Here is a 13,193-nt window from a genome sequence, read left to right on the forward strand (position 1 = left end):
CTTCCCTTCGCACCCAGTGTCCCGTGCCAGCCCTCACCCAGCCACAAAAGGCTGCCTCCCGTCCCGGCAAACTAACCAAGCATTTAAATTTAATAGCTGTCCGCAACCTCGCCGTTTCAAAGTGATTAAGCATTCGATTAAAGCCCATGTGTTGCTTTGCTGGCTGGGAGGCAAATTCCTCCACAGGGCCCGTGAAATCGGCTCCGGTGACCGGCACGGCACACGGCGGATGCTCTTTGCCGTCCCCCCTGCTCTCCCCGTGTCAGACGAGGTGCTGACAGGGAGCCTGGCCCCTCGGGTAACCCCAGCTGCCCCCTCCATCCCGATGCACCCGTGCGTGCAAACAGTGCTCCTCCCTCCGTCGGTGCTCCGGCAAAGCCAGAGCAGGAGGAGAGCCCGTGGGCTGGGGACGTGCCATCGCCCAGGGGAGAAACCGAGGCACGGCGAGGGACGCTGAGGCCAGAGTGAGATGGGGCTCCAGGGCTCATGGCCGGCTGGAGCGAGATCAGGAATGGAGGTTGTGTCTTCATGCAGAAAACAGGAGCGCGCCAGATAGGTGAGTACGGTCTGAAGCAGGGCGCACAGCAAGGAGGGGAATTATGGGGGTGAGACCGATACCCCAGAGCAGAGGGACAGGGGGACAAATAACCCCAGCTCTCTTAACGTGTGTATTATGAACAGGAGCATCCTTAGACCCGCTTAAAATCCTTGTGACCCAATTTTGCCCTGAATCCCGATAAGTCCCTACAGCCCGTGTGGGTGAGCAGCTGCAGCCGAGAGTGCCAGGCTGAGGATGACACCCATCACCTCGAGTCTTCCTCGGGTCCACCCCTCGCTGCTCTTAAACGAGGGGTTAACACCGAGGAGTTACCACCTCGGCTTTGCAGGGAGGTTGTTGCCCCACTGCCCTTTGCTGCCTACCTTGACCACGTGCTGGGCTCCTCTGAAAGGACGAAAAACGGGTGGTGAAGGACGAACAACCCCAGGTTGCTACTTTGCCCACCTCGGAGGCTCCCAAGGTGGGCACCTCCGTGTCCAGGCAGGGCAGATCCAGGATGGATGGGCTGTGCCATGCCAGCAGCACGACGGAGGGGCTGATGCCATGCCAGCCTCATCTCCAGGGTGGGCATCATCCGTGATGGATGGGCTGTGCCGTGCCAGCCTCATCTCCAAGCAGAAGAGGGAGCACAGCAGGGACGGCGGCTTCCCCAAAGGGTGAAGGCTGCCCCAGGAGACTTGCCTGCTGCTGGCCAGCAAAACAGGGATGAGGTTTCTCTGTCTGGTCAGGAGACCGGCATTATGCCAGCTGCTTCTCTGCAAAGGAGATTTTCTTCTCTCCCCAGGCAGCGTCCGGCTGGACCCGCAGGTGCCGTCAGGAAGGATCCCAGTGAGGAGCGGACCATTTCCAGAGCCCACCATGCAGCCGCACATTCACTGGTTGGACTCGCTCCGTGGCCGCCCCATCCCACCCCACGTCTCCCTGCATCTGGCCCCACTGACTCCCTCCAAGGGCGGCTGGAGACGTGGGGTGGCCTCCTCCATCCCTGCAGTGCCCATTCCCTCCTCTTCCCCGCAGTGCCCATTCCCTCCTCCATCCCCGCAGTGCCCATTCCCTCCTCTTCCCTGCAGCTTCACAGGCATTTCTCACCCACAACCCCATGTCATTCCTCATCCCCTCCAACATCCCCTTCCTTATGCATGCCCATAACCATTTCTTCTCCTCTCGCTCCTTGTACTTGTCCTGGTTTCAGGAAGAAGAAACCTGATTTTCCATGACGCTTTCTCGGGCATCGGCACCTCCTCTCCACTCAGCCAGGCTCCTGCTCCCCCAACACATCGCTCTCCCCCCGGGCTTGGCCCCAGCCATCTTTTCTCTCTGTGTCCATGCTGCCCTGGTGCTTTATTCACGGTTTTAGCTGCCGTACTGTCCAGCTCCATGCTGGAAGGGGACTGGCAAAAACCAAAGCCCTGATGGTGCCAGTCAGCCACTCGCTCCGCTTTGCTTGACCCCCGGGATTGTCTGCCGGCTCCCACTGCCACCCCTCATTTTTTAATCTCCCCAAGTGAGCTGAGAATTAATTATTTAGCAGCACGCAGAAAGCATCGGGAACATCTAAAACACGCTGAGCTGCAGCTTTAGCTCCTACCTGCCCTGGGGAGATCGCCGGCTGCATCCCTAACGCACGGCACGCTTAATATTGTATGTTGATTAATTGCTTCATTTCCTCTCTCCCGAGGAGCTGTGAGTTTTGGCTCGTGGGTGAATCCGTCTCTGGAAGAAATCGGCTCCTGCGGGAAGCAAGAGGGAGCCACGGCCGGAGGGGAGGGCGGTGGGAGTGCTGGGGTTCCCTGGGGAGAGACCCCCCGCTCCACGCTTGGTGCCAGGTCAGGGTGATGGCAATCGGAGGGGACTGCTTCTGATTTACACCGGCAGAAGCTGGGCCAGCGTTGCCAAAGCTTCCAGGGGTTTTGCCGGAGAGAAATGAGGAGCTGGGGAGTGACGACCCCAGGGCGTTTCAGCTGCAGAGCCCAAAATCCCACTGACATCCTGGGCAGCTCCATTGAAAGGAGGCAGTTTGGACAGGAGGTGGCTGGGAACACGCTGTTGGTGACGGCTGCACCCCCCCGTGCACCCATACCTTGCGGGCGGACCCCATGATGGGGACAGGGATGGAGCAGACCCTGTGAGTACCCCAGGCACCTCCACCAAACATCCCGGGGTGTCCCAGCTGCACCCAAGCGTGTCTGGGATGGCAGCACCCCGCAGGGTCCCCGCTCCGGTGGGACACGTTGCACCCCTGGCTTGGCAAAGCCAGGGAGGGCAGGGAAGGGCGGGACTGGGCACCCACCACCCACCCTGGGTGATGCTCAGATGGGAGCCGGGGGAGCAGGGACCAAACCTGCTGTGTCTGTGTCGGGAGATCGCAGGCACCGGCAAGAGGCTTAACTTTAAAAAAAAAAAAAGTTTTATTTCAAGATCTTCCTTTTTTTTTTGTTGTTTTTACCTGTATTTCAAAAAAAGTGGGGTAAAAGTACAAAAAAAGTCAGTTGCGGAATGGCAAAGGTTTAGAAATCACAGCGCTGAACTAACCCAAGCGATAGACACGGAGCACAAACCAAACACCCCCACGACACGACGCGGCCAAAGACCATTTACAGCCTTTGGCTTTGTATTATTATTAATTAATTTTTGTTTTCCTCTGTACAAAACACACCAAAGCATGCCACGGAGCGGGAAAAAAGAGATACCAGACGGGGAGGAGACAGGAGATTTGTACAGCAGGGGATGGGAGGGCTGGCTCCCGCTCTCGCCTCCTTCTCCTCCCCTGCTCACGTCAGGTTGTTCTGCAGACAGTTGAGCTCGCCGCCGTCCTGCTCCCCTTTGCCGTCGTGCTTGGGCGACGTCGAGTTGTGGATGTTAAATGGCTCCTCGTCCTTCAGGCAGGATTTCAGGGAGTCCTGCAGCTTGTGGGGAGCGCTGGGGTCGTCCTGCCAGGAGAGATGGTGGAGGGAGGGCGGGGTAAGGAGACGACTGTGCCATGGGGGACACCGTTGCAATGGCCGGGGGGGGGGTGACCCACAGCGGGGAGCAGGTGAAGGCACCGCTGACACCCCCAGCATCCCGAACCGGGCTCTGCCTCCTTACAGGCAGCCCCTGGCAGCAGGCAGGGCTGCCCAAAAGTGAATACAAATGTGTTCCCCCCCCCTCAGTACACATCTCAGCATGGGGGGACATGGAGCTCACAGCACGGGGAGGGGGGAGCTGGCGGATGAGAGGGTCCGACCTGCCTGCGGTGACTCGCTGCCGTTCCCCACCACGGGTTCCCCACGTCGGGGTGCCTCCAGCACCCAAAGCCACTTGCCAACAGCGCCCAAAAGAACCGCATCGGTCACGGGAGCCATCCCACCCGCCGCCCCTCCAGCCACCCCCGCTGTCCCCCTCACCACCCCATTTCTCTTCCCATTTCCAGCCCGGCTCGTCTCATCATCCCTGCGACAATTAGCAACTCCCCGAGCGGCGCTTGGCAGGAGGCCCGAGGGGTTGGATTTATTGCGGTTCGCTAGCGTACAGCTGGCCCCGCCGTGCCGCTGACCGGATCTGCCGGCGGCAAAACTGGGGACGTCTCTTCCCAATGTCCCCCCATGGCTGCCGGGAGCATCTTCTCCCCGGGGCTGGGCTGCGCCCCGAGTTTTTCCCACATCCATGGGGAGAGTGGCACCCACCAGCACCGGGGCTGAGCTCCGGCTGTGTTGGGTAATGTCTGTGCCGGGACGGTCCCAGCATCGCTGGTGGGGCAGGATGAGCCCTGGCATGGGGGTCTGCGAGGGCGGGATGGGCCGTGGCGGTGAGGCACCCGCCGGCATCGTAGCAGTTACGGTGCTCCCGGTGCCACACGGCGAGCGGCGGATGGATGGAGACACCCAAGGGCCGGTATCGCACAGCCGTGCTCATACAAGGACGGGAAACCTCCATCTTCTGGGCAGCGACCCTATGAGGGCTTCCCAGCTCGTCCCGGCTCATGCTATCGACTCCACAGCAAATGCCACGGGACGGGCACCGAGCTCCATCGCCCGGCACAGCGGCTGCACCACGCGTCCCCAACAACCCCTTTCCCAGGGGTGTCGACTCCGCTGTCCCCTCCACATCCTCGGTACGCCGCATCCCAGGCACCGCGCTGCTGGGGAGCGGCACTGAATTCATCCCAAGATTCATCCTTTCCACAGCGGGGAGCGAGCCGGCTCCGGGACCCTCCTGCCAGGGTGGCCGGGCCGAGCGGTGGCAGACGCTACGGCTGCTAAAGGTGGTCGAAAGACGGGGAAAACCGGCGGTGGGATAAGGCAAAGGCTAGAGGGACCTATGCTCCTCCTCCGGCTCACGCTCGGCAAAGACCTTAGCTTCTCTCTGTTTCGATTCGAAAGACAGGAGGTTGGAAGGGCAGCCCCGGGGGGATGCGGGTGGTCGCATCCTGACCCCACCAGCAGCATCCCGGAGCGTTTCATCCTCCAGCATCGCCCGCTGCTGCCGGCCGTCATCCGCCGGTCCTGCCCTAGAGCGATGCCACAGCCGAGGAGCATCGTCTGCCGGAGCTGCATCGCACCGGCTGTCCCCTCCCTGAAAATGCCGGCACAGCCACCCCCGTCACCCGCACACGGAGCCAAAGCCACCGGGTGACTTTGGATGGTGGTTCCCCGGGGACTCACAGGGGCAAGAGGGGACGGGGCAGGGGGACAGCGGGGTGACACCGACCCCCTGCCTGGCCCAGGTCTGGTTTGGGTAGTCGGGGCAGGATGAGGCATGGCGGGACCTGACAGAGGGGATGGAGCGGTGGCCACGGTGGGATGGGGACAGGGGGATGCAGAGGGACCCGGCAGTGAGACCGTCACGCAGGCAGTGCCAGGACCACGGATGTGGGGGGACAGACGGGACGTTACCGGACAGAGGGACAAGGATAGGACAGCAAGCAGGAGCGGGGGGACGGTGCCGCAAAATCCTCTTACGTTTGGGTGGGAGCCCTCGGCGATGGTGGAGAGGGAGAAGTTGTCATTGTGCAGCTCGGACGGGGTGCGGTATCTGCCGGGGGGGGGAGAGGAGAGCACGGCGGTGAGACTGGGGGTGCCGCCGACCACCCCCCGCACCCCTGACTGCGTTTTGGGGTGAAGCTGGTGTCAGGGGGGGTAAATGCTCCCAGCGCTGGAGGCCTGAGGGTTAAATGTCCCCAGGGATGGAGGTTTGGGGCTAAACAACCCCAGATCTGGGGGCGTGGGGGCTAAATGCCCCTAGCTATGGAGATTTGGGGGCTAAATGACCCCAGCTATGGGGTTGGGGGCTAAATGTCCCCAGCTATGGGGTTTGGGGTCTAAATGACCTGAGCGCTGGCATTTTGGGGGGCTGAATGCCTTTCAATCTGAGGGTTTGGGGGGGGTTAATCACCCCCAGCTCTGGGAAGGTGCAGGCAGGCGAGCGGCGAGGGCAGCCCAGGGCAGGCAGGAGCCGCGGGCTCCCAGGGCCTGAGAGGGAGACCCATGGGCTGGCAGGGAGTTTCGCTGCTAATTACACTTGGCACTCCCAAACACTAATTAACAGCTCATTAGGGACCGAGGCTAGGAGGGCTCTCTCCTTCCAGGCTCCAGTGAGGTGGGCAGCAATTGCTGGGGTGGTGGTGGGGGGATGACGACCCCAACCTTCGCCCACGCCAGCCCTGTCCCCCCCCAGCCCTGTCCCCAGGGACACAGTCGGGACCATCTCCGGTGGCCCCTGGGCAGCGTGGTGAGCCCAGCCGGTGGCCCCAGCTCCCAGTGCAGCAGATTAACTGGTGCCAGTCAGGAGCAGCTTTAAAGGATTAACCGTGGAGCAGGAGCCACAAAGCCACGTCCCCACAGGGCACCTGCCTCCAGGAGCTTTCCCACCCACCGTCACCTTGTCCCCGTTGGCATAGGGGGTCCTGGTGACACCCCGCAGGGACGGGACCGCATCCAGCCCCAGTGCCACCACCGGGAGCTGAGACCACCCAAACCACTGGGGCTACCGGGGTGCTACCCTAAAGCGGTCAGGGACAGTTTTAGGGGTGCCAGCCCCGTCCCGATGCCGCTTACTTGGTCTTGCGCAGTTTGCTGTTCTCCGTCTTGAGCAGGTAGAGCTTCTTGGCGAAGAAGACGGTGAGCATGAAGAGCAGCAGCACCACGAGGGCAGCCGAGCCCACGGCCACGCACATCACTTGGAAGTCGGTGACGATGGCCTCGCAGCGCGTGCCCTTGTGCCACGTGTAGTCTTGCGTGTTGCACCTGCGAGGGGAGGCGGTTAGGGACCCCCAACCCCAAAAAAACGTGTCCCCGTCCCATAGAGCATCTTCAGGGGACACTGACATCTGTAATCAGGGAGATTACGGGGAATGAGATTACTGCGTCCTCAAGGACCACCCTGAGAAGGGTGACACCCCCCCCCCCGAAAACGCTGGGATCTAGTGAGATGGGTGACAGTGGAGGATGCCGGGAGGGGGGTCGGGGTCCCCCCCAGGCGATGCTCGTCCCCCACACCCCATCCCGGCGGCGGTGGGGAGCAGGGTGGCTGTCGGGGACAGCCCCGTCACACCATACATCCACGTCCCCCCATGTAGGCGGGCTCGGCGCCAGCCGCACGACGCGTGCCGAGCCGTACGGCACAGCCGGTGTCGGCCCTCCCCGGGGCGCAATCTGCTGGGGCCGATTAGCGCGGAGGCCCTGGAGCTTCGGCTGCAAGGCCCTGACCTAATTCCTGCCCAGCCGCCGCTTGGGGGGCAGGGAAAGACCCTCTGTGTCCCAGCGGGACAGGGCTGTGGGGGTGAAGGGGGACAGAGCAGGGGGATGGAGAGGCTGGGAATGGGGTGCATGGAGACAGAGATATGGGAATGGGGTGCAGGGGGATGGAGAGCCCAGGGATGGGGTGCATGGAGACAGAGATGCTGGGAATGGGGTGCAGGGGGATGGAGAGGCTGGGGATGGGGTGCCTGGAGATGGAGATGCTGGGAAAGGGGTGCAGAGGGACAGAGAGCCCAGGAATGGGGTCCACAGGGTGGAGAGCCTGGGAATGGGGTGCGTGGAGACAGAGATGCTGGGAAAGGTGTGCAGAGGGATGGAGAGCCCGGGAATGGGGTCCACAGGGTGGAGATCCTGGGGATGGGGTGCATGGAGACAGAGATGCTGGGAATAGGGTGCAGGAGGACAGAGAACCCGGGAATGGGGTGCATGGAGACAGAGATATGGGAATGGGCTGCAGGGGGATGGAAAGCCTGGGAATGGGGTGCATGGAGACAGAGATATGGGAATGGGCTGCAGGGGGATGGAAAGCCTGGGAATGGGGTGCATGGAGACAGAGATGCTGGGGATGGAGAGCCCAGGGATGGGGTGCAGGGGGATGGAAAGCCCACATACGCACCCCCCCATCTCCCCACAGGACCTGGGGTCCCCATCCCTTACCGGCAGAAGGCCCCATGGCTCTCCACCAGGTAGCACTGGCCGCCGTTGTGGCAGTAGCTGGGGACGAGGTCGCAGACGGAGCGGCAGGAGCTGTTGTGCCGCACGTAACCGCTCCGGCACTCGGTGCCGTTCTCCGGCTGGCCCCGCTCCCCCGGCCGCGGCCGCGCCGTGGGGCTGCCCCCCGCCACGCCAGAGGGCTGCGGCGGGACCGCGTCGCGGCGGCCGGTGGGTCGGGGGTCCCGCGGCGCCGGCTGGATGCCGGGCGCGGACGAGGCGGGTGGCCGGTAGCCGTTCTCGTCCTCCAGCCCCCCATCTTCCTCCTCCTCCTCTTCGTCTTCGTCCTCCTCCAGCTCGTCCTCCTCGTCCCCGTCGGCGTAGAAGGAGGTGGTGGGGTAGAAATCAGCTTCGTCGAAAGGCGTGAAGTCGTCGTAGAGCTCGTGGAGGGCCCACGGCGTGGCCGCTCCCTCCGGCTCCCGCCGACGTGCTGAGCCGGCCGGCCCCCGGCCACCCCCGGGGAAGCCCCCCAGTCCCTCGCCCCCCTCAAACAGGTCATAGTAGTCAACATCGATGATCTCCGAGGCCGTTCGGTCAGCCGGCGGCTCAGCCGGTCCCGGGGTGACGGCGAGGGGCTCCTCCACCTCCAGCCAGGTCAGATCCGTCCGGCCGCGAGCCCCCTGAGCTGGGGCCGGGCTGGATGCGGCCACCCAGAGCTCTGGGGGACCCCCCGAGTCCCCCATGGCGCCCGGCACAGGGCTGGGGGCGCCCAGCACGGGGGTCTGTGGCGTGGCCAAGCCCCCGGCCGCCAGCAGCGGGTCGTATTCGGCCGAGTCGGTGACGAGCTGCGGGCTGGGGGGGCTCGGCGGGGCGGCCGTGAGCCCCCCAAAAACCCCTGGGCTGGGCAGGGAGGCCGGCGTGGGCCGTTCGCCGCTCCCCGGTTCCTCGGGGCTGCCGAGTGCCACCGCCACCGTCCCCCCGTCGCCGGGCCAGGTCACCGCAGCCTGGCCGTCCTCCGTCGAGCCGGATTTGGGGGGCAAAGCGCTGGCATCGCCCTCCCCCGTGCACCCCGCGCACCCCTCCGGCATCGCTGCAGGGTCCGTGGTGGCGGCCGTACCCCCCTCGGGGGGCTCTAGCTGGGGTCCCGCCGGGGGCCAGCCACCTGCCGTGGCCCCCCCGGGGCTGGTGCCGTTGTTGGGCCCCCCCGAGGGGTCTCTGCTCGCCGGGTCCCACTGCGAGGGGCTGCTCTCCAGGGAACCCTCCCAGCCTCTCCCCTTGGCCTCGCTGGCGTTTTGGGGGGGCCACTCGGATGCTGGAGGGGGGACAAGGAGAGAAAGATGTGTCAGAGGTGCCCCCCACACCCCGGGGAGGCTGCGGTGGCCTGTGGGGAGGGTCCTAGCGGGTCCCTGCCTGCTTGATCTTGTGCCCACCAGTACCATGACAAGCCATTTGGGGGGGGGGGGGGGGCTGCACCCCAAGTCTTTTACAGCCTCTCCTGGGGACCGAAGGGGCAAATGCCACAGCAGCTCCCGGCTCCGTGGGTCCCCCTGCACCCGTGACAGCCCCAGTCATCACCCCTCAACTCTGCAACCCCCCCCACTGTGACACAGCCCCCCCCGCCAAGCTGTCCCTGGCCCAGACCCCCCCAGCTGCCCTGCAAGGGGATCCAGCCCTCCTCTGGCTCCTGCAAGTGCCCCCCATACACACAATCGGATCCAGCCCCTGCAAGGGGATCCAGCCCCCTCTGCAATGGAATCCAGCCCCCTGCAAGGGCAGAAGGGGATCCAGCCCCCCCCCCTCCCCTGGCAATGGAATCCAGCCCCCTTACAGGGGGATCCAGCCCCCTCTGCTTCCTGCATATGCATCCCACAACCACAAGAGGATCCAGCCCCTGCAAGGGGATCCAGTCCCTCCTCTGGCTCCTGCAAATGCACCCCGTCCACACAAGGGGATCCAGGCCCCCCCCCCCCAAAAGGGATCCAGCCCCGACAAAGGGATCCAGCCCTCCTCAGGCTCCTGCAAATGCACCCCCGTACATAAAGGGGATCCAGCTCGCTGCAACAGGCTCCAGCCCCCCCCAAAGGCATCCAGCCCCCTTACGGGGGGATCCAGCCCTCCTCCGGTCCCTGCAGATACACCCCATACACACGAGGGGATCCAGCCCCCCCCACAAAGCCATCCAGCCCCCGGCAAAGGCATCCAACCCCCCCGCAAGAGGATGCAGCTCCCTGCAACGGGATCCAGCCCCTTACCGGGGGATGCCCCCCACTCCCCCCGCCGCCCCCGGTGCCTGCAGAGGAATGCAGCCCCCCCCCCCCAACTCCCCCAGACCCCCCCTCCCGGGGATGCACCCCCCCCCCCAATGCACCCCCCCCCAAAAAAAATGATCATCCCTCGCCTGCACCACCACCCAGCCCCCCTCCCCCGGGGGGAGCAGGATCCGGCCCCATCCCGGGGAGCAGCCCCCCCACTCCCCCCCCCCCGGTACGTACCGAGGGCTCCGATCGCCAGCAGCAGGGCCAGGGCGAGGGGGGAGCGGGGCCGGGCAGCCGCGGGGGCCATGGCGGCATGGAGGGGGGACCCACGGCTCCGCCAGCGGGGCCGGCACCGGCAGCAGCTCCGCCCGCGCCCCGCCGCCGCCTCCCGCCGATCGCTCCGCTCCGCTCCGGGGGGGGGACGGGGCCGGACGGGGCCGGGCCGGGCTGGGGGCGGGCGGGAGGCACCGGCTCCGCCCGCGGGACTGGGGACGCCGCCGCCGGTAGCACCGGGAGATGGAAACGGGGGACACCCCCCACACACAACCACCACCTCCCCGGGGGGATCCCCCCCCCCTCAGCACCGGGATCCCTCGCTGACACCCCCCGCCAAAAGTGCTCCTGCATGGGGGAGCTTCCCTGCACCGGGATCCCTCACTGATTCCCCCCCCCCCCAAATCTGCTGCTGCATAGGGGGGGCATCCCTGCACCGGGGGACCCCCCCCAACCTCCTCCTGCACCGCGATCCCTTGCCGACCCCCCCCCAAACTGCTCCTGCGCAGGGGTTGTCCTTGCACCGGGATCCCTCACTGATCCCCCCCCCCCCCAAATCTGCTGCTGCATGGGGGGGGCATCCCTGCACCAGCACTGGGACCGCCCACCCCTTAGCACCAGCATCCCTCACTGACACCCCCCCCCCCCAAAAAAAAGTGCTCCTGCATGGGGGAGCATCCCTGCACTGGGATCCCTTGCCGACCCCCCCCCCCCAAACTGCTCCTGCGCAGGGGTTCTCTTTGCACCAGGATGTCCCTGCACCACCCCCCATCCCAGAACCGGGTTCCCTCACTGATCCCCCCCCCCCCCAAATCTGCTGCTGCATGGGGGGGGGCATCCCTGTACCACCACTGGGACCCACACACACACCCCCAGCACCAGCATCCCTCACTGTGACCCCCCCCCCCAAAAGTGCTTCTGCATGGGGGAGCATCCCTGCACCGGGGACCCCCTCCTTGCACCCCACCAGCACCAGGATTCCTCATTGATACCCCCCCCAAAAAATGCTTCTGCATGGGGAGGGGAGCCCATCCCTGCACCAGCACTGGGATGACACCCCCCCCTCCAGCATCCTCAACTGGGACCCCCACCCTGCACCCCTGAGGCACCCACCCATGCACAGTCCTGCAGGGGGCTGGTCCCCCCCACAGCAGCAGCGAGGCAAGGGCAGAGCACCAAAATCTGGGGTGAAGCCATCGCCCCAGGCTCACCGCGGGGCTGTGGCACGGGGCAGGGGCCTGCGGCCACTCAGACCCCCCCCAGGCAAAGGCCCCGGGGTCAGGTCAAACCCTCCTCATCCCCTGAGTGGCCCCCCCCAGGGCCATGTCATCGCTTCCCAGTGCCAAACTGGTCCAGATGCCACCATGGCCTCCATCACCCATGACCCATCCATGCGGGTGCCACAAACTGGGATCTCTCCAACAGGCTGGGGGTGCAGGCAGGGGGGGTGCAGGCAAGGGGAATGCAGGCGGGGGGGGAGTGCTCCAGGCTGTGGCCCAGCACAAGGCGGGGAGGCCAAGCCGACGCAACGGCTGGATTGAGCGAGGGAAGAGCCGGGAGAGGAGAAGCTGCGGAGACGTGACCAGCCTAGCGATGGGGCCGGGGAGAGCCCGGAGGGGCCGCGGGCAGGCAGTGGGCAGGAGCCCTGCGACGTGCACGCTGGAGCAGGACCGAGCGGACAAGCACGCACCGGCTTTGGGTGTGCGTGGGCATGGAGGGACCCCCAGGACCCCCCAAGCCTCGGGCTCTGCGGGTGCCACCGCCAACCCAGCCCATCGCTGCCCCGAATCCCACCTTTGCAGGGGACGTCGTGGCTGTGCTGGGGACAACCACAGATGTAGGGACACCCCGAGCTGTACTTGGGGGGGGGGGCGTCAGCCCAAACCCATTGTACGGAAGAGGGGTTCGCCTTTGCCCTCTCCTGCCCCCCAGCCACCTCGTCCTCCCCGGGGCCGGTGCGAGCTCCCAGCTGGCCGAGGCTTTCCAAGGTCACCGCGTGTCCTCCTCCGCCCGTGGCGCAGGAATGTGCTGGCCACGGCGGCTCCTGCATCCCGCGCCGGGGAAGGATGCTCAGGGCAGGGCCGGGGGTCCTGGGGAAGCAGCGGGTGCTCCCAAAGGAGCCCATTTCGGTGCCCCCCAGCCCCTGCATGGGACCCACATCAGCTCAGCCGCCGATGCACCCCTCACCCATGCCACCCCGTCCCACGCAGAGGGGCAGCCGTGGGGAGCGTGTGCAGGGGGGGCTGCAGGGACTGGGGGAGATGGGCTGGGGGTCCCCTCTCCCCCTCCCCAGCAGCTGCTGCGCCTGGCCAGGCTCCCCGTGCCGGGAACAAGCCCCGCTCTGTCCCCACTCAAAGGGGGATTGAAGGGGCTGCACCTGCTTAATATTCCCCGCGCTTCCGCCCCTGGATGCGTTTCCAAGGGGACCGGCCGAGGGGCCACTGGGATGGATGGGGGGACACGGCCGCGACAGCGGGGGAAAAGGGTCAGGAAGAGGCAGCGGGGTCCCACGCGCCGCCCGGGGCTGGGGGTCCCTCCGCTGGGTCCCCGCCGTCGCAGCAAGAGGCCGAGGGAAGATGGGTGGGATCCCGGGGATGGGGACGATGCTGAGGAAGACACACGGGGCAGGGAGATGGAGCCCGGGCAGGGAGATGGAGCCCAGGCAGGGTAGCAGCACCCATCCTGCACCCAAAGCCCTTCCCCAGCACCGGGGCAGGG

At 65.6% G+C, this 13,193-nt stretch overlaps 1 protein-coding gene and 1 long non-coding RNA gene across 3 annotated transcripts; one reads left to right on the plus strand and one right to left on the minus strand.

Annotated features, from left to right (window-relative positions):
- LOC138684495 (uncharacterized) lies at positions 1-2,246 on the plus strand. Its single transcript, XR_011323784.1, has 3 exons — positions 1-556; positions 1,344-1,523; positions 1,577-2,246. It is a non-coding gene; the product is annotated as an uncharacterized lncRNA (long non-coding RNA).
- A 702-nt stretch (positions 2,247-2,948) lies between these two features.
- On the minus strand, positions 2,949-10,634 carry CSPG5 (chondroitin sulfate proteoglycan 5). 2 transcript variants are annotated; one of them, XM_069778441.1, is made up of 5 exons: positions 10,440-10,631; positions 7,954-9,259; positions 6,595-6,783; positions 5,500-5,572; positions 2,949-3,489 (listed from the first exon to the last, which is right to left on the minus strand). In XM_069778441.1, the coding sequence occupies exons 1-5, from the start codon at positions 10,507-10,509 to the stop codon at positions 3,331-3,333; spliced, it is 1,797 nt and encodes a 598-aa protein (XP_069634542.1). In that variant the 5' UTR covers positions 10,510-10,631; the 3' UTR covers positions 2,949-3,330. The 2 variants fall into 2 exon arrangements, with proteins under 2 accessions (XP_069634542.1, XP_069634543.1); XM_069778442.1 differs by lacking the exon at positions 2,949-3,489 and adding an exon at positions 4,023-4,903 and having other exon boundaries at positions 10,440-10,634.
- Positions 10,635-13,193: the final 2,559 nt, after the last annotated feature.

Source organism: Haliaeetus albicilla, chromosome 2, assembly GCF_947461875.1.
Source record: "Haliaeetus albicilla chromosome 2, bHalAlb1.1, whole genome shotgun sequence".
NCBI classification, from domain to species: Eukaryota; Metazoa; Chordata; class Aves; order Accipitriformes; family Accipitridae; genus Haliaeetus; species Haliaeetus albicilla.

Excerpts from the sequence above, each read along its gene's own strand:
- CSPG5 (XM_069778441.1), bottom strand. The coding sequence starts at position 10,509 with ATGGCCCCCGCGGCTGCCCGGCCCCGCTCCCCCCTCGCCCTGGCCCTG. Across the intron at positions 5,573-6,594 it reads AGCAAACTGCGCAAGACCAA|ATACCGCACCCCGTCCGAGC; the intron begins GTAAGCGGCATC and ends CCCCCCCGGCAG. Across the intron at positions 3,490-5,499 it reads CCGAGGGCTCCCACCCAAAC|GACGACCCCAGCGCTCCCCA; the intron begins GTAAGAGGATTT and ends CTCTCCTGGCAG.